The sequence below is a fragment of the Palaemon carinicauda genome, chromosome 2 (genome assembly GCF_036898095.1).
Source record: "Palaemon carinicauda isolate YSFRI2023 chromosome 2, ASM3689809v2, whole genome shotgun sequence".
Lineage (NCBI taxonomy): Eukaryota > Metazoa > Arthropoda > Malacostraca > Decapoda > Palaemonidae > Palaemon > Palaemon carinicauda.
Window position 1 is genome coordinate 35,661,786 of NC_090726.1, and position 23,996 is coordinate 35,685,781.

A 23,996-nucleotide genomic window follows, 5' to 3' on the forward strand; every position below is an offset into this window, starting at 1 on the left:
GTGATTCTTGATATGCAGCGAGGAAGACGAATTCGTGAGATAGAGATATTAAAAGCATATGAGAATTAGTTGGCACAGAAGGCAACTGACATCGGTTTTTGGGCAAAAGTTGTTGGTCATGATTGGCGCTTTACTGGAATTGAAATGTACCAACCGTGTGTCACACGATCGTACATAATTCATTTTGTATATATTATGCTTGTATCTTCGCTCTTCCCTCGCACTAAAAAGAACCAGAATAAACGTGTCTGCGGTTTTCCTCTGTAACATTGTCTGTTTTTCGAACATGAATTTTCCTGTTGCCTTGAGGTTTTGTATATAAAGGACAGTGTTCTATAATTTTTACTCAGTTGCTTTCAACCCGCCTTTGGGTCACAACCTTCTCTCGGCCCGTCACAGAAACCAATAATACTTTGATATTGTTTGATGTGCAGAAGTTTATATAAAGTATTCGTATCTGTGCTGGTTTCTACTTGAATCATTGCTTTTTTTTTTTTTTTTTTTTTTTTTTTTGTAGTAACGTACTCAACCTTGGGTCGAAGCACTTGACCAAGGTTTGTAGGGTGGGAAACTGTAGGGATAAACATCATATGAATGGTTACGACATGGTCTCCACAAGGGACTAGAATAGTTGGAAGACCCAGGCCTACATGGCTGAGGACCATGAAGCGTAAAGTAGGAGATGATGAGTGAAGAAATATTGAATTAAAAGCTCAAGATAAAGACGATTGGCGAAATCTAACTTGAGGTCATCTGCGTTAATAGGCATAGGAGGAGATGATGATGATGATGGTAAACCCAGGCCTACATGGCTGAGGACTATGAAGCGTGAAGTAGGAGATGATGAGTGGAGAAGTATTGCATTAAAGGTCAAGATAGAGACGATTGGCGAAATCTAACTGAGGCCATCTGCGTTAATAGGCCTAGGAGGAGATGATGATGATGATGATGGTTACGGCCTGGTATAATTCGAATTAGGATCACCCTTTTTGGTAGCAGGATACGACAAACAACTATTAGAAATTAGGTCAATTACGCAATGCTTTAGGTCAACAGAGGAAGCTTGTTCACGCGTTCCACCTCGTATGGTTCGGTAATTGAACACCGGTCACTCACATTGTGATTTAAGAACGCTTACCACAACACCTTGCAAGGAGACAAATAACTTTTAGGAAGAACTCCTTGATTAAAAAATGATTAAGATTTCATAATCTCTTCGAGAGGGAAAAGTATTAGCGCATAAAAGTTTTTTTTTTTCATGTAAGAGATTTATTCATTATTAAAGCTATGTTGAGAGAAATAGCAATCAGGTGTCAGCTTTGATGTAAAAGGGATTTTTTCATTAATAGTTTGAAGAGAAATTAAAAGAGATATTATCAAATGTTTTATATATAATGAGAGAGAGAGAGAGAGAGAGAGAGAGAGAGAGAGAGAGAGAGGGGGGGGGATGTGAACTGGGTGAACAATCAAAGTTCCTTTTCGACATAATTGAAATTATTAAGAAGTTTAAAGAGTGAGAGAGAGAGAGAGAGAGAGAGAGAGAGAGAGAGAGAGAGAGAGAGCGTAACGGACCCTTTCTTTTGCTCTATAATAGAATGCAAATTAAGTCGGACCCAATATTCATATAATATTTCTGCTTCTCTTTTCAAGTTTCCGATGTGTAGCCATCTCTAATTGCGGTGGGATATGAGGGAAAATTTGTTTGCGTGCAATTTACACACAACGGATTTCGCTTTTAACGAGCTATGATACATGTTTGTTTTTGTTGTTGTTGTTGTTGTTGTTACAGAAGCTCAGGGCATTTATGGATATGCATGAAATGGCACTCTGGCAATGTGGCATTGTAATACCAGTAATATATCTGTATTGAGTGATGTATTAAAATGCCGTTAACTGGAAAAAATGTGTTTAGTATGCGCGCTATTGGAATAGGGCACAAATATGTTTACTGTGATTTGGAGAGAGGGACAAATATGTTTACTGTGATTTGGAGTAAGGGACTAATATGTTTACTGTGATTTGGAGTGAGGGGAGAATATGTTTACTGTGATTTGAAATGGGGGACAAATATGTTTACTCTGATTTGGAGTGAGGGACAAATATGTTTACTGTGATTTGGAGTGAGGGACAAATATGTTTACTGTGATTTGGAGTGAGGGACAAATATGTTTACTGTGATTATGCGAATCATATATCGTGATTAATTGGAAATAGGAATTAGAGAAGATGAAAGGGTACGTATTTATTTAATTAGTGATTTGTGTATAGATTTCATGTAAAGTATTATTATTATTATTATTATTATTATTATTATTATTATTATTATTACTTGCTAAGCTACAACCCTAGTCGGAAAAGCGGGATGCTATAAGCCCAAAGGGCCCCAAAAAGGAAAATAGCCCAGTGAGGAAAGGAAACAAGGAAAGATAAAATTTTCTAATAACAGTAACATTAAAATAGATATTTCCTATATAAACTATATAAACTTAACAAAACAAAAAGAAGAGAAGTAAGATAGAATAGTGTTCCCGACTGTACCCTCAAGTAAGAGAACTCTACCCAAGACAGTGGAAGACCATGGTGTGCCTAATCACTTAAATGATGATAGATGATTTTTATGATTGAACGATTCAGGGTATCTCCAAAGATTAATGAAACTAGTTGAACTTTGCGCTGTTGGTACCCATTCCCCTGGTCAAGGAAAATGAGCAATTTTTATGATTCAAGAAGCTATAGTCCATTTCTTTTAGCGAGTCATATTTGCACCGACTCGCAGCGGTGCCCCTTTTAGTTCGGAAAAGTTTCCTGATCGCTGATTGGTTGGACAAGATAATTCTAACCAATCAGCGACCAGGAAACTTTTCCGAGCTAAAAGGGCACCGCTGCGAGCCGGTGCAAATATGACTCGCTAAGAGAAATGGATTATAGTCTTTGAAATATATAAAAAAAAAAAAAAAAAAAAGACTTCGGTATTTAGATTTGATTAAAATTACATGCAAAAACTTTGCTGGAACAGGGAAAAAAAGAATGAAATTTTCAAAGGAAAAGTAAGGTTGCTCCAAATAAACCAAATAAATGACTCATTACCTCTCCCAAGATATTGGACGGGAATCAATAAACATGAAGAAGGCTTGGTGATTGAAATATTATAAACCTTTTGTTTTACAATTGAAATAAATAAAAAGTTTATACTAATATTTCAGTAAAACGAAAAAAAATATTTATGTAAATATACTATGATGTATATATGTTATGAATTGTACGATTGTAAATGTGTATTTGATGATAAAAGGAAAAAAAGTATAAACTTTTAAAGAAAATACTAAAACAAAGAACCTCGGCGTTCTTTGATCCAAAATAGAAGGGGTTCCAGAAAAAAAGACCTTTTGGTCGGTAGAAAAAAAAGAAATACTTGAAATGTAAAACGGCAATCGGAGGAGGAAAAAACGAATGACGGAAAATTCACGACAAAAGGTTCCGTTAACAGGATTGTATATGCAATAAGGGCTGCTGTTGCTGCATCGTAGTTGTCAACAAAGATGCGAGTCGACATAGGCAATCAGACTTGATTGGCAAGCAGCGATACATGCAACATTCCCCCCCTACCCCCCCTCCTCTTCCTCAAACCTCCCTCTCTCCTCCTCCCCCCTGCCCCTATCCTCCTCTTCCTTCCCCCTATCCTCCCCCCCCCCTCCCCCTTCCTGGAAACTCGAACCAATCACATCCCTGGAAGAGAGACATCCTTTGATGGACTGGCCAATCAATAACGAAGGAAACTAGGAAAGAAGAGAGAGAGAGAGAGAGAGAGAGAGAGAGAGAGAGAGAGAGAGAGAGAGAGAGAGAGAGAGAGAGAATTGGATGCATGGAAATGTGTAGGCAGCGATACATCAGTTGTTCAATGGAATGCCCGAGTCAATGGTTTTATTTTCGTTTCGAAGGGAAAAAAAAAAAAAAACCGGAAATTCCCAGAAATGACGATGGAGATTTTGGTAATTGATGATATTGTTATTATTAATTAGTGTTATAGTAACAAAAAGCAAAAATAATATTAGAAAAAAAATACTGATAACATTACTGAAGAAAATTATATTACGACTAGCCATAATTTGAAATTAAGAAATTTTTATAGATTTATAAGATAAAAGTTATAATAATAGATATTGATTATCGAAATGAAAGCTAGAAATTTTCAGTCATGATGGAGTCAATGAAGATGGTGGTTATTATTATTGTTATTGTTGACATTATTGTGATTATTATTATAGTTGTTATTGATATTATTATTATTATTATTATTATTATTATTATTATTATTATTATTATAGAAGAATAAAAACTCAAAGAATTTGATACTAGAAAATTAAACGATGAACAAAACGATAATTCATTTTTGTTATTGATATTATTATTATTATTATAATTAAAATTACTATTATTATTATTATTATTATTATTATTATTATTATTATTATTATTATTATTATTATTATTATTATTATAGAAGAATAAAACCACAAAGAATTTGATGCTAGAAAATTAAACGATAAACAACGATAATTCAATTTTTTTTCCTATCAAATTTTTATCATTAAGTTGTACACACAATGTCCTCATTATGAAAATTTCCAGCATGTATCATTAATGTATATTCATTCAGTCCTTAACGTTTTGTTTTTGGGGAAAAAAAAAAAACATACCATTTGTAATCATACGTTCAACCCTCTCCTCTTATCCGGGCTACGATAATTCAATTTTTTTTTCTTTCAAATTTTTTATCATGAAATTGTACACACAATGACCTCATTATGACAATTTCCAGCATGTATTATTAATGTATATTCATTCAGTCCTTAACGTTTTGTTTTGAAAAAAAAAAAAAAAAAATTTTTAATCATCCGTTCAACCCTCTCCTCTTATCCGGGCTACGATAATTCAATTTTTTTTTCTTTCAAATTTTTTATCATGAAATTGTACACACAATGACCTCATTATGACAATTTCCAGCATGTATTATTAATGTATATTCATTCAGTCCTTAACGTTTTGTTTTGAAAAAAAAAAAAAAAAATTTTGTAATCATCCGTTCAACCCTCTCCTCTTATCCGGGCTACGATAATTCAATTTTTTTTTCTATCAAATTTTTATCATGAATTGTACACAAACACCTCATTATGACAATTTCCAGCATGTATCATTAATGTATATTCATTCAGTACTTAACGTTTTGTTTTGGAAAAAAAAAAAAAAACATACCATTTTTGAGTGAATAGATATATAGAAATTGAATAGACCATTATCAAACTACGTTTTTGAGTGGATAGATATGTATAGAAATTGAATAGACAGCTATGTGAGTACAATTATTCAGGATAGAAAGATAAATAACAGACTTCTATCTAAGTGCCCTTTTTGTATAGATACCAAGACAGAAAATTGACAGAGTTGTTAAACTATAATCATTCGATGGATAGACAGATATACAAACCAAGAGACAGCAATTAAAAGAAAATTTTAAGGTAAACAGAGATAAAATAACGTTCAACCCTCTCCTCTTATCCGGGCTAGGTATCGAAGGGCGTTAAATTCTATATGAATTATTGTTGACATTTTAGAGCCCCTGATATTGCTATCGGCGCGTTGCCTGGTAATAACATTGTATTGTAATTATTCATCATGGCAGTGTTGGCATTGAATTATTTTGGACAGTTTAAGTCCTGATACTGATTTTTTTTATTGCATTTGGAGCCATACGGCTGATTCTATTGAATTTTGTTGACATTGATTTTATTAAAGTATAATGGATACATACATCTATTGGTGGCTGTGATATATATATTAAAAATGAATGCTATAGGTTTTCTCATATTTTATTGATTGTCATATTGCTTTCTATGATTTTTTAATTATAGAGTTTAAATCTGCCCCAGAATTAATTAATTACATTAGGCTTCCATGCGTTGAATATCATAAGGCATTTTTGAACTGGTAAATAATTTTTGTTTATATAGTTATTGGTTTAGGCTTTACTGTTTTTTTTTTTAATCAGGTTAATAATTTCTCTTTATATAGTTATTGGTTTAGGCTTTACTGTTTTTTTTTTTTTTTTTTTTTTTTTAAATCAGGGTATAATATTATGTATTGTTTGCATCGAATTTACTTCTTGCGTTCGTATAATGCCATGACTTGAAAATATTATTATTGTTGTTATTGTTATTGTTTTGTGGTACGCAATAGAATATTTTAATATTATGAAATAAAATATTAAAAAAAATAATGATACAACAGTGTACAGTATTGCTGTGAACTTCTTAACATTTAAAGTATCGCGGTATTATTATTATTATTATTATTATTATTATTATTATTATTATTATTATTATTAATTAATTTTTTTTTTATTTACAGGTAAGTTGAGTAAACATACACTGGTAGAGAAGGCGAATGTGTGAAGGTAAATTCTCCACATCTTGTATTTACTGTAGTTAGTTGAAAAAGGTATTTTAGTTCATTTCTGTCTTTCTGTTTTTCTTTTTTTTTTATTTATTTATTTATTTATTTTTTTTTTTTACACGTTTGATTTACTTGTCATATGAAGACAACCAACCCCAATAGTTAAAATGATAATATTCTTTCTTTCTCTGGCTATTGAGCCTTGTTAAGAAATTGCCCCCTTGTACTAAGATGCTATGGTTTGTTGCAAGCATAGCTCTAACCATCCTTTACATTCAGATCTCCCTGGACAATTCTATCCTGTTCGTAATACTAGGCAGCCAGTTAATTCTAATAGCCAGGCCTTCTCCATCATGAGGCTCAATACTACACAGTATTCTAGAAGTTTTATTCCAGCTATTACCAAGTTGTGGAATGATCTTCCTAATCGGGTGGTTGAATCAGTACAACTTCAAAAGTTCAAAGTTGGAGCAAATGTTTTTATGTTGACCAGGCTGACATGAGTCTTTTTATAGTTTATATATGACATATCTGTTTTTGACGTTGTTAATAGTTTATATATACTTTGACGTTGTTACTGTTTTTAGAATGATTTATTGTTAATTTATTCTCATCATTTATTTCCTTTCCTCACTGGGCTATTTTTCCCTATTGGAGCCCTTGGGCTTATAGCATCTTGCTTTTCGAACTAGGGTTGTAGCTTGACTAATAATAATAATAATAATAATAATAATAATAATAATCTGTATAACTCTAAAATAAAACTCCCTCTTGATTTCCTTGCTCGAGACCGGCAGCAGGGATGGGACGAAATGATATTGTTATTAATATGGATGATTGAAATGATTAAAATATTTATGGTAGTCAGGTTAAATTTTCATATGCATTTCTTCCTTTAATAAGGCAGGGTTCAATACTCAATAAGTGGCTATCCCATGACTCTATAGCTATGCGTGTGTGTGTCTGTCTGTATGTATGTAGGCTATAGTTGGAAAAGTTGAATGCTACAAGCCCCAATAAGAAAATAAGCCAAGTGTAGACATAGACTAAGAAGTAAAGAAAAAGGTAAATGAAATTGAAATAACAAGTAATAAAACGAATTTAAATATACATAACAAAGCTTCATAAATAATGAACAGGAATTGTGAATTTCTACACATGCACCAATTCAACCATATGATAATGAAGCTTTCACAATTTGGTTAACAACATATCTTATTAAGCTTCTTTGTCTGCATGAAAGCTACTATGCATAATTAATAATTAAAACCATAATATGGAGAAGACAATGTTCAAAATTTATATTTTTTTTTATTTTTTATTATTTGGAATTTATATTAAGATCCACTTTTAAAATGATGTAAAAAAAAAATATGCAATTTACATTTTGCAAAGCAGATGGAGATGACAATATTCGAAATTTATATTTTTTTTATTTTTTATTATTTGAAATTGATATCAAGATCCACTTTTAAAATGATGTAAAGAAAAAAATATGCAATTTTACATTTTGCAAAGCAGATGGAGAAGACAATGTTCGAAATTTATATTTTTTTTTATTTTTTATTATATGAAATTGATATCAAGATCCACTTTTAAAATGATGTAAAGAAAAAAATATGCAATTTTACATTTTGCAAAGCAGATGGAGAAGACAATGTTCGAAATTTATATTTATATTTCTTTTATTTTCTATTATATGAAATTGATATCAAGATCCACTTTTAAAATGATGTAAAGAAAAAAATATGCAATTTTACATTTTGCAAAACAGACGGACTTCCTGGTTTGAATACCAGAAATTCGAAAGCCTCATTTTGATTTAAAGATGAGTTTACAAGAGCAGACTAATTAGGTATCCTGTCGAAAATCGGAAGAATGTACGACCGAATCATAGAATAGAAAAGAATGGAAATTGAAGGCTTATTCTTATTTCTCTGAAACAATGACAGGTGGTTACTAATTTTTTAACATGCTAGTCAGAATGTTTGTTGGTTTGTGTTTATATATGTGTGTTAATATATATATATATATATATATATATATATATATATATATATACCTATATATATATATATATATATATATATATATATATATATATATATATATAAAAATATTTTGTGTATATATATGTGTATATATATGTATATATACAGTATATATATATGTATATATATATATATATATATATATATATATATATATATATATAGATATAAATATTTTTTGTGTATATATATATATATATATATATATATATATATATATATATATATATATTATTATATATATATATGCGTATATATAGATACATGCACAGTATATATCATCATCATCAGTCGTAATTAGTCCACTGCAAAGGCAAAGGCCTTGAACATGTCCTTCCTCTCGCGTCTGTTTATGGACTTTTTATCTCTCTCTCTCTCTCTCTCTCTCTCTCTCTCTCTCTCTCTCTCTCTCTCTCTCTCTCTCTCTCTCTCTCTCTCTATATATATATATATATATATATATATATATATATTAATTACTGTATATCCTATGATGGATATCCTATTGATTGGCGACCTTGCCCCTTTAGCAAGAGTTACAAGCTCAATTCTAGAGGGTTTCTTGTTGTTTTTGTTGACCTCAAGACATGAATTATGTACCTTATAGTTAAAACACTGCGGTGGTCGGTAGCAATCTCATTTTCTAAGAATTTATATTGTTTGTAGATACCTACACACACACACACACATATTATTATTATTATTATTATTATTATTATTTGCTAAGCTAAAACCCTAGTTGGAAAAGCAAAATGCTATAAGCCCAGGGGCCCCAACAGGGAAAATAGCCCAGTAAGGAAAGGAAAGGAGGAAAAATAAAATATTTTAAGAGTAACAACATTAAAATAAATATTTCCTATATAAACTATGAAAACTTTAACAAAACAAGAGGAAGAGAAATTAAATAGAATAGTGTGCCTGATTGTACCCTCAAGCAAGAGAACTCTAACCCAAGACAGTGGAAGACCATGGTACAGAGGCTATGGCACTACCCAAGATTAGAGAACAATGGTTTGATTTTGGAGTGTCCTTCTCCTAGAAGAGCTGCTTACCATAGCTAAAGAGTCTCTTCTACCCTTACCAAGAGGAAAGTAGCCACAGAACAAATACAGTGCAGTAGTTAACCCCTTGAGCGAAGAAGAATTGTTTAATAACCTCAGTGTTGTCAGGTGTGTGGGGACAGAGGAGAATCTGTTAAGAATAGGCCAGACTATTCGGCGTATGTGTAGGCAAAGAGAAAGAACCGTAACCAAAGAGAAGGATCCAACGTAGTACTGTCTGACCAGTCAAAGGACCCCATAACTCTCTGGCGGTAGTATTCCAACGGGCAGCTGGTGCCTTGGCCAACCTACTACCTATAATATATATATATATATATATATATATATATATATATATATATATATATATATATATATATATATATATATATATATATGTATATATATATATATATACATAGAACTATATGTATACATATTATACATACATACACTCGTACATATTATTATTATTATTATTATTATTATTATTATTATTATTACAAGGAAAGATATACCCCTTGTTGGAAAAGCAAGAGGCTATAAACCCAAGGGCCCCAATAGGGTAAAATAGTCCAGCGAGGAAATTATTATTATTACAAGCTAAGTTATAATCCTAGTTGGAAAAGCTAGTCATAGGACCCAATAACTCTGTAGTGGTAGTATCTCAACTGGTGGCTGGTGCCCTGGCCAACCTACTAACTATAAATATACACGTGTATATATTTATATTTATATTTATGTTTTTATGTATGTATGTATCTATGTATCTATCTATCTATATATATATATATATATATATATGTATATATATGTATGTGTATATATATATATATATATATATGTGTGTGTGTGTGTGTGTGTGTACATATGTACATAGGTTATTATTATTATTATTATTATTATTATTATTATTATTATTATTATTAGCCAAGCTACAACCCTAGTAAGAAAAGGAGGATGCTATAAGCCCAAGCGCTCCAGCTGGGAAAAATAGCCCACTGATGAAAGGAAACAAGGAAATAAACAAACCACATGATGAATATTAAATAATTGATATAAGATTTTAAGATCAGGAACAACATTCAAATAGATTTATTTTAAATGTACTATAAAGAGAGACCTATGTCAGTCTGTTCAACTTTAAAACATTCGCTGCAAGTAGTTCACACTTCGTTCTATTGAAATATTTATTATTATTATTATTATTATTATTATTATTATTAATATTATCATTATTATTATTATTATTATTATTATTATTATTATTTTTACAGCTCATTAATTTTGAATAAATGACTGCATACATTATAGCAAGTGTCCCTTTATTTAAATGAGTCCATTGCGTCTGGAAATTTTTTATTTTCATAGATTAGATTTTGCATATTTTTTTTCAAGTTGGGTTAAATACATTGTTGCATTGAAATTGAAATGAGTCTTTTTATAAAGAGATTTTATTTTTGATTGTAATTAACGTGAAAGAGAGAGAGAGATGAAATTTAGGGAGAAGATAGCTGTTTTTGAAAGAAAATTTCTCTCATATGCTATAATATTATCATTTCATATAGTTGAATGCTTAATCTGTTTACTTCAAAGAGTGGTATGTTTACACTTGAGTAATAATGCGTTTAAATGTAAACATTTTTCGTAAATAAATTGTATTTCGTTCTACTAATCAAACGTTTGATAATTGACCCGAGTATCGTATTATATCATAATAAACTGATACCATAATCCCATCAAGAGATAGCACTAATTAAACACCATAGTTGAATTCAACCTCTTTTTATCATATGTCGATAGATTAAGAAAAAAAAATGGCAGATCAAAGTCAAAAGGGAAAACTGCTCTATCATCAGAGGTTCAGCGCAGATGATATTTTTAGTCAGTCGTTTTCTTTTAGTTGTTAGTTTTAAAGAAAACGGGAGATTCATTGACCTGTTGCTTTGTGGATATCAGGTGTTTATCTTTGATTATCTCGGATGAGATAGACAGCATCAGATGCCGATGCTAAGGTTTTTGCTATACGGTTAAACCCACAATCCTTTTTCAGGAACAGGGGAAAGGGGTGCCCATATGTAAAAGAACCACAGGAAAAATTAAAATATAAGGTTGAGTCCTGACTAGTATCGTGTGGTTCTTTTGCTTATATATATATATATATATATATACATATACATATATATATATACATATATATATATGTATATATATATATATAAATATGTATACATATATATATATATATATATATACATATATATATATATATATATATGTATGTATATATTTACACATATAGATAGATAGATATATAGATAGACAGACACACGCACACGTTGAGACTAAAGCACGTTGTAAGCTAGGATAAGAAAGCTATTAATGCTTGTTGCTTTGGAATACGTTTAAAGATGTTATTTAAGTAGCAAAATATTACAGTCTAGTCACTGGTTGTAAATTATACAAATTCATGGTTTGAACTAATTTTATAGATATACACGAATCCTACCAATTTTCTTATTTGGCAATATTTTATAGATATACAGGTACGAATTGTCTGGATAACGTATACAGTATATGAAAATTCTCGGAATTTTCCGTTCAATTTTTATAAACGTTCGCCATGAAAAATTTTTTCTAATGCTGCATTTTAAATACGTGAGCATCCGTTGCACGAAATGGCATCCGTTGCACGAAATGGCAGCCATTGCACGAAATGGCATCCGTTGCACGAAATGGCATCCGTTGCACGAAATGGCAGCCATTGCACGAAATGGCATCCGTTGCACGAAATGGCATCCGTTGCACGAAATGGCATCCGTTGCACGAAATGGCATCCGTTGCACGAAATAGCATCCATTGCACGAAATGGCATCCATTGCACGAAATAGCATCCATTGCACGAAATAGCATCCGTTGCACGAAATGGCGTCCGTGGCACGAAATGGGATCCGTTGCACGAAATGGCATCCGTTGCACGAAATGGCATCCGTTGCACGAAATGGCATCCATTGCACGAAATGGCATCCGTTGCTCGAAATGGCATCCATTGCACGGACGTCAATCAGATCAGAAGTATCCTATTTGGGCCACTCCAGCGAGAGAGGACGGTTCGAGGGTGACACATGATTGACTTATCTATTGCGCCATTGCCATTACGAATGCTTGTCTCGTTCAGAAAAGAGCTTACTCGGAAATAATTTTTCTCCTGTTGGTTAGCCGATCTCTCTCTCTCTCTCTCTCTCTCTCTCTCTCTCTATATATATATATATATATATATTATGTGTCAGCTTTCGTGATTTCTACACACACATGTATATATGTATATGTATATATATATATATATATATACACACACACACACATATATATATATATATATATACTGTATATATTAGTTTTCTGTGAATGACCAGATAAAAGTCTCCCACCATCCACTGTTGGCCAGCGTGGTGATAAAAATTACCCAAACCTCTCATGAATCTAAACATATCCGAAGGTTTTACCCTGCAGTGTGCTAGAAACGGCTGTATAAATTGTTGTTTTTGTTGTTGATGTTGTTGTTGTTGTATAGGGTTAATTTCAATTACAAGCGCGAATATCAGTACAAACATGAGCGTTTATATCTCTTCATCGTCTGAATGGTAAAGTCACTATTCAGTTTTGTTTCAACCCAGAAGCATAAGTTAGAATTCTGGTCAGTGTAAGTTCTTATATTATTTTTATTATTATTATTACTAGCCAAGCTACAACCCTAGTTGGAAAAGCAAGATGCTATAAACCCAAGGGCTCCAATAGGGAAAAATAGCCCAGTGAGGAAAGGAAATAAGGAAATAAATAAATGATGAGAATAAATTAACAATAAATCATTCTAAAAATACTGACAACGTCAAAACAGATATGTCTTATATAAACTATAAAAAGACTCATGTCAGCCTGGTCAACATAAAAACATTTGCTGCAACTTTGAATTTTTGAAGTTCTACTGATTGAACTACCCGATTAAGAAGATCATTCCACAACTTGGTAACAGATGGAATAAAACTTCTAGAATACTGTGTAGTATTGAGCCTCATGATGGAGAAGGCCTGGCTATTAGAATTAACTGCCTGCCTAGTATTACGTACAGGATAGAATTAAAAATTAATTCAACTCTGGAGTTTTATTCCCAAGGTTAAATGCAACAACAACAATAAATGAGGCAGTTTCTTGTTCACTGCAGGACAAAGGCCTCAGACATGTCAATTCATGTCGGGGATTTGGCCAGTTTTCATCACCACGCAAGCCAGTGCGGATTGGTGATGGTGGGAGATTTTCGTCTGATCGCTCACAGCAAACTAACCTATTATGGGTGGCCCTGACAAGTACAGCATTGCTGATCACAAACCCTTTCAGCCCGTTAAGGTATTTCCAACTCAGAAATACATTTAATAATAAATGCTATGTTTGGTACAGCAAGCGGTTTCAACAACAATTCCTCTTTCCTCCTCAGTGAGAATCTCCAGTACTTTCTATCTCATGCGCAGAAAGTTCTTCACCAGGGGATATTGTTTGTTTGTCATTATACCAACCCAGAAGTTCCCTGTTGTAAACACAATTGGGCTTCGAGGAATCTAGCTCTCAACAGAACTGACATCGAGAGAGAGAGAGAGAGAGAGAGAGAGAGAGAGAGAGAGAGCCTTACCTTACCTTACCTTATTGCCTTATTTTATATTTAGGTTCCCCCAGGTCCCTCAGTGTGAGGCACCTCGTATATCCACCAGAGAGTTGCTAATGCATCTTCCGGTGTATTTTGCATCTTCCAGTCTTGGATGATCTGGGATGCATCTTAGGAGAGAGAGAGAGAGAGAGAGAGAGAGAGAGAGAGAGAGTTGAAAATTTTGTTTTAAAGATATTTTTCAGTATTGGTGGATATTGGAATCTTTGGATAGTGATCGGAATTACCCTTATTGTCAATTCATAAGGGTAATATAAGCGAGGTATGTATGATCAGAAACTCATTCTAAAGATACCTTCATTACGCTATTCCCGGACTGAAAGACGGTAGGCCAAAATGGGAAGATCATGTCCCATAGACTGGGTTGTAATACATAGAAAACTTTTTTTTATACACTGCATTTCTTATGTAGGGATTATGTCCTCGTGGTCTAGCTTTGATATCGTTAGCAAGATATCAAAGATTGACCCCAAGTGGTTCTAAGGGACGTATTAAGATAACAATTAATATTTCATCCAGTCGTTAGGTGTTGTGTTAGGTTGCAAACGCGGCGGAGAACTTGATAAGGCTTCCAGATCTCTAGATATTTTCTGAAATAGGTAAAATATGTATTGTACCAACCGTGTGTCGCACGATCGTACATAGTTCATTTTGTGTATATACTATGCTTGTATCTTCGCTCTTCCCTCGCACTAGAATAAACATGTCTGTTTTTCTCATCTGTAACAGTGTCTGTTTTTGAACATGAAATTTCTTGTTGCTTTGAGCTTTTGTATATAAAGGAGTGTTCTATAATAGATTTATTCAGTTGCTTTCATACTGTCTTTGAGTCACAACCTTCTCTCGGCCCGTCACATTGGTGACCCCGGATTGACCCATGTACCAACCGTGTGTCACACGATCGTGCAGTATAGCTGACAAAATTAGTATTATTTAAGCATTTATACAAAGGAGACCTGTAAGATCCTTAACTTCCAAAACAGGTTTTTTACAGAATATATTATTTCAAATTTAAATATAGGGAAATCCGAAATAAGAAGATTAATGAATAGAAAATAAGCAAACCTTACCCACTAAATAACAAAAGAAAAGTTCATCGTCATTGACGCAAGATGTTTGAAGAAAATAAGAGGCATCGAAGCCTTTCAGAAACTTGCGAGCATCGACAGGAGCGAAGACCCACCCACAATATCTTTTATTTGTATTGTGTTTATGGTATTTTTAATCTATCCTATATTGTCTACAAGCGAGCTGAATAGCGCAGTGAAGTCAGAATAATGGAAGGGCAAATACGAAATAAATGTAGAGCTATCATAAAGGGCTCTGTTTTTCTTCCCGTCTTTTTTCGCCTTCGTATTTTTCAGTTTCTTCATCCATAACCCCCTCATCCATTATTCTTAAAAGTCATCCGACGTTGCGGAATTATATTAGGAAAAAAAAATTTATTCGCAAATGACTCGATTCCCGTTTTAATAGGGCGGGAAATATCCGTAGATTTTATCACATTTTGGGGAACTGTGCGGAGAAATTTAGCTCTACGTTGATCCTCAGATTGCACATCACAGTGACTGTTCTTTTCCCCCACTTCCTAAGCTTTGGAATTCTCTTACTACCTTGTTGTTTCTTATAATTAAAACACCTCTATTAAACTTCAGTAGTTCAGACTTGCAGCGAATGTTTTTATGTTGAACAGGATGACATAAGACTCTCCGTAGTTTTTATATCATGACAGGTCAATGTTAAAGTTGTGACTCCTCTTTAAATATTTTATATTAATTAATTATACATAGTTTCTTTATTTCGTTATCTCTTTTCCTCACTGGGCTATTATTCCTTGCTGGAGCCTTTGCCCTTATAGCATCCTGCTTTTCCAACTACGATTGAAGGTCAGCTGATAATAATAATAATAATAATAATAATAATAATAATAATAATAATAATAATAATAATAACAAGATCGCTTTCTAACTTTATCCTCACGTATTTTCTTTCTAAATTCATCGTTTTTTGCGGGCTGGAAAATGGCATTTAGGTTTCACGTCCCATAACTTTCTGCTCTGAAAAAAGAAATAAATGAAAAAAAAAATCTTTTTGAAAATGTGTCGAAAACGCAGATTTTCATGAGTCGGAAGCTTTATTTAGGGCTTTATCAGTTCTATTATGGGTAATCTACATAATACATTGGCCGGTTAGTTTCCCGTGAAATGTAATTCTGTATTTATTGCAGTTATTATGCACCACGGTTCGACATAAATGATGAAAGTTGGTCGAAAATAGTCAGATTTTTTAGTTGAGCGTAAACTTGATAAAATTCATTGATTTAGTTACCATATTGAATAGGAGTTGTTGGCAAGCATCATCATTTTTACCATTATGCCTTGCTGTGACGGTATGATTTATTTGCTTCTTTTTATTATATCCTCCAACGAAGTTGGAAGGAGGTTATGTTTTACCTCCTGTTTGTTTGTGTGTGCGTGTTTGATTGTGAACAGCTTCCAGCCTCAATTTTAATCGTAATGAAACATGCTGAGATTAACTGTTATGTGAAAAGCTGGAAATTATTGAATTTTGGAAGGTCAAGGTCACGGTCAAGCAACATGTCCAATTCACGTAATCAGCCCTAAGTTTGGACATTGTTATGACAGAGACTTCAAACTTGGATCATATTTGAGTGTATGAAAATCCCGGCCAATTAATACATGTTAGGGTCAAAGGTCAAGGTTAAACAAAAGTTCGAGAAATAGGCTACCACGGCGGAGGTATGCGCTCTACTTAGTGCCCTTCTACTTAAAGAAAATCTCTTTTATTTCAAATTGCTTCAGATGTTTGCAACTAAAGGCAAAAATGGCACCCCTAAAATGGCTGTATGGTTTATTTCTTAAACTTCCAACTGATAAAGATATTCACATCTGTGAGAAGGTCAGGGGTTCGTTTCCCGGCCAGGTGAATTGTTTTAGGCCAGTTCCCGTTTCATCTCATTTAACCTCTGTTAACCTAATCAGTGAATTAAGTATCTGGTAGACGGTCTACTGATGTGGGTGGTAGATAGGGTGAGGAATTGGTTGAGACTAAAACTTTAGCCCGATTTTGGAAAACACACACACACACACATATATATATATATATATATATGTATATATATATATATATATATATGTATATGTATATATATATATATATATACATACACACACATATATATATGTATTTGTATATATATATATACATACACACACACACACACATATATATATATATATATATGTGTGTGTGTGTGTGTGTGGGTGTGTGTGCGCGCGCGTGCGCGCGTGTTTGTGGGCGTGTTTGTGTGATTGCATTTATATTCAGAGTATAATTCCAATCATCCATGATAGCCGAGTAGAGCAAGATAGAAACGAGTTCCATTTTAATTTATTTCCAATTTAGTTCGTCTGTTACCCAAGGAACAGATTTTCCAACACATACCTAACCAACGTGCTGCGTTTCATGAAATGTTTTCATCATTCGGAATATAAAATGGGCTCTATTAAATCTTATTCCTCCCTTATTCCCATCGATGACAGTTTTAATTAAACCAGACATTTATAACATTTAAATCCTGTTCCAGCTCATATTTTATCATCACCTGAAGTGGTATATTGTTTTATCTCTATTTTATTATGCACGTTTTTATGTTGACCAGGCTGACATGAGTCTTTTTATTTTTTATGTTGACCAGGCTGACATGAGTCTTTTTATTGTTTATATATGACATATCTGTTTTTGACGTTGTTGATAGTTTATATAGGACATATCTGTTTTGACGCTGTTACTGTTTTTAGAATGATATATTGTTAATTTATTCTCATCATTTATCTATTTCCTCATTTCCTTTCCTCACTGGGCTATTTTTCCCTGTTGGAGCCCTTGGGCTTATCGCATCTTGCTTTTCCAACTAGGGTTGTAGCTTGGCTAGTAATAATAATAATGAAAATACTATATGACAATAGCTGTATATTTTATGCATCGTAGCTCTGTAATATAGGTAGCCTGCCTATACTATGTTTATGGCATTTTCATTTAAGTTTTCTTATAGTACATTTATAAAATGAATGATAACCATGACAAAGCTACTACAATTAAAAAAAGCTCATATTTTATCATCACCTGAAGTGAGTTTTATCACTATTTTATTATGCACGTTTCTATGTTGACCAGGCTGACATGAGTCTTTTTATCGTTTATATATGACATATGTTTTTGGCGTTGTTAATGGTTAATATAGGACATATCTGTTTTGACACTGTTACGGTTTTTCGAATAATATAGTCAATTTATTCTCATCATTTATTTATTTCCTTATTTCCTTTCATCACTGGGCTATTTTTCCCTGTTGGAGCCCTTGGGCTTATAGCATCTTGCTTTTCCAAGTAGGGTTGTAGCTTGGCTAGTAATAATAAAAATACTATATGACAATAGCTGTATATTTTATGCATCGTAGCCTTGTAATATAGGTAGCCAGCCTATACTATGTTTATGGCACTTTCATTTATTTTTTCTTTTAAGTTTTCTTATAGTACATTTATAAAATGAATGATAACCATGACAAAGCTACTACAATTAAAAAAAGCTCATATTTTATCATCACCTGAAGTGAGTTTTATCACTATTTTATTATGCACGTTTTTATGTTGACCAGGCTGACATGAGTCTTTTTATTGTTTATATAGGACATATCACTTTTTGACGTTGTTAATAGTTTATATAGGACATATCTGTTTTGACGCTGTTACTGTTTTTAGAATGATATATTGTTAATTTATTCTCATCATTTATTTATTTCCTTATTTCCTTTCATCACCGGGCTATTTTTCCCTGTTGGAGCCCTTGGGCTTATAGCATCATGCTTTTCCAACTAGAGTTGTAGCTTGGCTAGTAATAATAATAATAATAAAAATACTATATGACAATAGCTGTATATTTTATGCATCGTAGCCCTGTAATATAGGTAGCCAGCCTATACTTTGTTTATGGCACTTTCATTTATTTTTTCATTCAAGTTTTCTTATAGTACATTTATTGAATGAATGATAACCATGACAGATCTACTACAATTAAAAAATCAGTGACGAATAAGATCAGTGATAACTATGACATAGCTACCACATTTATGAAATCAATGATAACTGTAACAAAGGTACCACATTTATAAGATCAGTAATAACTATGACATAGCTACCACATTTATAGAATTGATAATAACTATGACAAAGCTACCACATTTATATAATCAATGATAACTGTGACAAAGTTACCAAATTATAAGATGAATGATAACTATGACAAAGCTACAACATTTATAAAATCGATGATAACTATGACAAAGCTACTACAATTATAAAATCAGTGACAAATATGACAAAGTTACCAAATTATAAGATTAATGATAACTATGACAAAGCTACAACATCTATAAAATCAGTGATAACTATGACAAAACTATCACAATTATAAAATGGATGATAACTATGACAAAGCTACAACATTTATAAAATCAATGATAACTATAGCAAAGCTACCACATTATGTCAAAATCTTGTCAAGGGACATTATCGTTTCCAAAATATCAATTCTAGAATTAAAAACCTTGTATGAAAAAGCAGGTTGGGTGCTTTAGGTCCTTAACTTACTCCCATATATGTATTGGGGTACCACGATGTTCAACTGTTTAGTTCCTAAATTTTTTTCTTTCCGGTCCTTATAATATTTTATATGTGATAAAGCATGACATTTTTCTCTCGTAGTTTATATATTTGTAAAGTTTTTCATTAATTGATTTATCACTAGTCATTTGGATGCGTGGAAGCTGGCGTTTCAAGTTCAGACACACACACACACACACACACACATATATATATATATATATATGTAAAATTATTTCAATTAATTGTTATCTCCTTTTGAATAATAATGAATAATAATAATAATAATAATAATAATAATAATAATAATAATAATAATGAAAGTATGTTAATGTATGCCATATTTACACTAGCTTTCTTCCAAATTTTGGTTACATTTCACTATAGCCCTCACTATCATATAATATGTGTAGGTATAGTTGCCCTAGTTTTGTGACGGCACCTAGTGTCCCTATTGCCTGGTCATTGCATTTCGACACGTATATCCCCGTTAGTTTGAAAGTATGGGTACAATATAAGCAATGGAAATGGGAGTAATAAAACTCTTCACCTAAATAGGCACACCGTATCGAATACTACACACAGCTGGCGACACTCAGATAGCAGGTCGTTTATTTGTATTGACACATATGGCACTTATGCCGTAGGGGAAGAATGATGTATTAATGCAGCGTATGGGTTGTTATTTCCCATATGTAGGGAGCCTTGCAGGTGTAAGCTGTAATTGATATTTAGCGTGTAGTGGTGCGCTATATCTTCATTGTTACTGTAGCATATTGTGCTGTACTCTTTCTCTTTGTTCATTGCTTCTCTTGAAATAAGGACCCTTTCTCATTATTCAAAATTTCCCTTCAACATTCAAATTCTCTCTCTCTCTCTCTCTCTCTCTCTCTCTCTCTCTCTCTCTCCCCGTTTCATTTGAACGACATGGAGTGGAATTTTTTTTATTCATATTAGAGATAAAGTTCACAGAATGAATTGAACAAAGTACTTATAAATTGGTTTATATCTTAACAATGGTGCATAGAAATGTCAGAGTTCGAATTTTTGAAGAGAGTTTTGATTAATGCATAAAGCTCGGCTTTAGAGGAAATAATAATAACTGAAATGCAAGTTATTTACTAATAAAAAAAAAACTCTAATCAAGTGTCCTGGAAATAACAGTTGTAAATTATTATCTCTTTTCCCCCTTTTGAGACGTCAGATTTTTCTATATATGTTTATCCGTTTGTCCCTTTGACATTGTATAAGTTTTTACATTCATACACACACTTCATATATATATATATATATATATGTGTGTGTGTGTGTGTATACTTACATATATTTTATATATATATATATATATATACACATATATATGTATATATATATAGATATATATATTTATATACACTTATACATTTATATGTATATGTATATGTATATATATACATATATATATATATATATATACATATATATATATATATATATATATGTATATATATATGCATATATACATACATACATATATATATATATATATACACACATACATACCCACAAACACACACAAAACGAAATAATATTGCCACCTGACGTATAGAATTATTCGTGAGAGGGAATGGGAAAAGGGAATATCGAGAGAATGCGAAGGGGAAAACTCGGAGGATGAGAATTCAGCTTAAGTAATGAGAGACGGCCGATTATCCAACCCCCTGTTTGTTGCTATTATTGAGTTAAGATGGAATGCGAGGGAGTGGGAGAGGGAGAGAGTGAACGCCCCTCTCTCTCTCTCTCTCTCTCTCTCTCTCTCTCTCACCTAATTGTCTGCTTGTATATATATATATATATATGTTATATATATAATATATATATATATATGTTATATATAATATATATATATATATATATATATTATATATATATATATATAATATCTCTCTCTCTCTCTCTCTCTCTCTCTCTCTATCTCTCTTTATATATATATGTATATATATATGTGTGTGTGTGTGTATACAGCATATATATGCATGTATATATATATATATATATATATAAAGAGAGAGAGAGAGAGAAGAGAGAGAGAGAGAGAGAGAATACGTAAATACGATTGAAGACTAAAGGGAAATTTCCTTTAACGATAATCATAATACTATAGTATAGATAATTATCACCCCCACTATAAATTATTGAATGTTCCAAAAACGAAGAAACTAAACATTGAGTAAAAGAATAAAATATAGACTGAAGAGAATGTGATCTTGGAACAACTTGTCTCCCAGAATGAGGAACGGCTCAATTGTTCTGATAAACTTTATTTCTCTCTCTCTCTCTCTCTCTCTCTCTCTCTCTCTCTCTCTCTTGCTATTAGAAGCATGTAAGCTAGATTATACGTATAAAGAGAATGCTTTAAACTTAACTTTAATTGAATCGCTGGAAACAAACATAAAGTAAAAGTAAAAAAAAAAATCTTCATGCTTCTTTTTTAAAGCAATGAATATAACATAATTATGATTGATCAGAGTAGGCTGGTCTGTTGTTCGTCTTTAATGGATAAGTGTGTGCCTAGATATGTAAATATGTATATATATATATATATATATATATATATTTGCACTTCAGAATGGGATCAAATCCTAGTCTCTTCAAGTGAAAGGCAACCTAGCTCGCATTCTTGCTTGAAAGGTATCTCGGCTTTTACTTGAAGAGACGCGTTCGATCCCAAAGTGAGGTAGAACTATATATATAATATATATATATATATATATAAACTTGTGTATGATTGCGTGTATATATCCAGTAAAAATATTGCTAAAGTAATAAACTAAAATGGATTGTTTCCTATCTAAGGAACTTTATGTATAGTTCTAAAGGTTGGACACAGCCACCTTCATTTAGCATTTTCATTTGATTATGTTGTTGTTACGCACAATTAAACTCGGCTAAAAGATGTAATGCTTCTCCATGTGTTTAGTGAAAACAGAAAAACAAAAACAATAGGATCGTGAAGCATAATTTGATTTTATATATATATATATATATATATATTTATATATATATATATATATATATATACATACCTCTTGCGCCATTTATTAAAAAAAATACTTTTGACATTTTTCGTTTATGAAGTATGAGTTTGATTGTCACACTTGAAGGTGAGATACATAGACTTAAAGATATGCCGAAAAAAAAAATCCGGGAATAAATGTTGCCACACATTTACCGTTTAAAAACGGATATATTGACGTAAAGGAGTGATATTACGGTCACCAACCCGTAAAAGATAAAAACAAAGTAGGGTGCAAATTACGGTCGCCTGTATTTTGCTGAAATACGGTTGAGAACAGTATATTTTTACGTAGAATTTCCGATTGAAATTACAGTTTTTTTTTTAAAGTGTATATCAGAAGACTTTTCTAATGAAATAAAGGATTGAAGGCGAACGTATCTCTCTCTCTCTCTCTCTCTCTCTCTCTCTCTCTCTCTTGGATTGTGTATTACAGTCAGACGGGACCGCCTTGGTTTGTCTCCTCTTGCAATTCAATCACCTGGCAGTGACTGTTCGCCAATCTCCCCGGCCGGTGAACAGCTATTGTCCACGCAAATTGAGAAAGCTTCGCCTTTCTTCATTTACATAGAAATGGACCGATCTAGAGCTGGGTTCGCCTTCTGGGCCTTTCCTTCGTCTTCTTCTTCTTCTTCTTCTTCTTCTTCTTCTTCTTCTTCTTCTTCTTCTTCTCTTTTCTTGACGACTGTTGCGTCTCCTGGATTCATGGTTTGGAAAGCAACTTCATTCGGAGTATATTTTTCAGTGAGGTTTGTAGGTAAACAGAGAAGTTTCTTAAGGATTTTTTTCTTTTTTTTTTTCAAAATTTGACCTCTGGAAAATTAATTTTCTAGATTTTGAGAATATTTTCAGTGAGGTTTGTAGGTAAACAGAGAAGTTTCTTAGGGATTTTTTCTTTTTTTTTTCTTTTTTTCACAATTTTACCTCTGGAAATTTATTTTCTAGATTTTGAGAATATTTTTCAGTGAGGTTTGTAGGTAAACAGAGAAGTTTCTTAGGGAT

At 32.3% G+C, this 23,996-nt stretch overlaps 1 protein-coding gene across 1 annotated transcript in view; it reads right to left on the bottom strand.

The window, feature by feature from the left end:
• LOC137616009 (bromodomain-containing protein DDB_G0278469-like) overlaps window positions 1-23,701 on the bottom strand; it is a 176,342-nt gene extending 152,641 nt beyond the window's left edge. The window contains exon 1 of the mRNA XM_068345692.1: window positions 23,562-23,701. Within this exon, the coding sequence (XP_068201793.1) occupies window positions 23,562-23,701 (140 nt within the window). The remainder of the gene's footprint in view (window positions 1-23,561) is intronic.
• Between the last annotated feature and the right edge of the window lie 295 nt (window positions 23,702-23,996).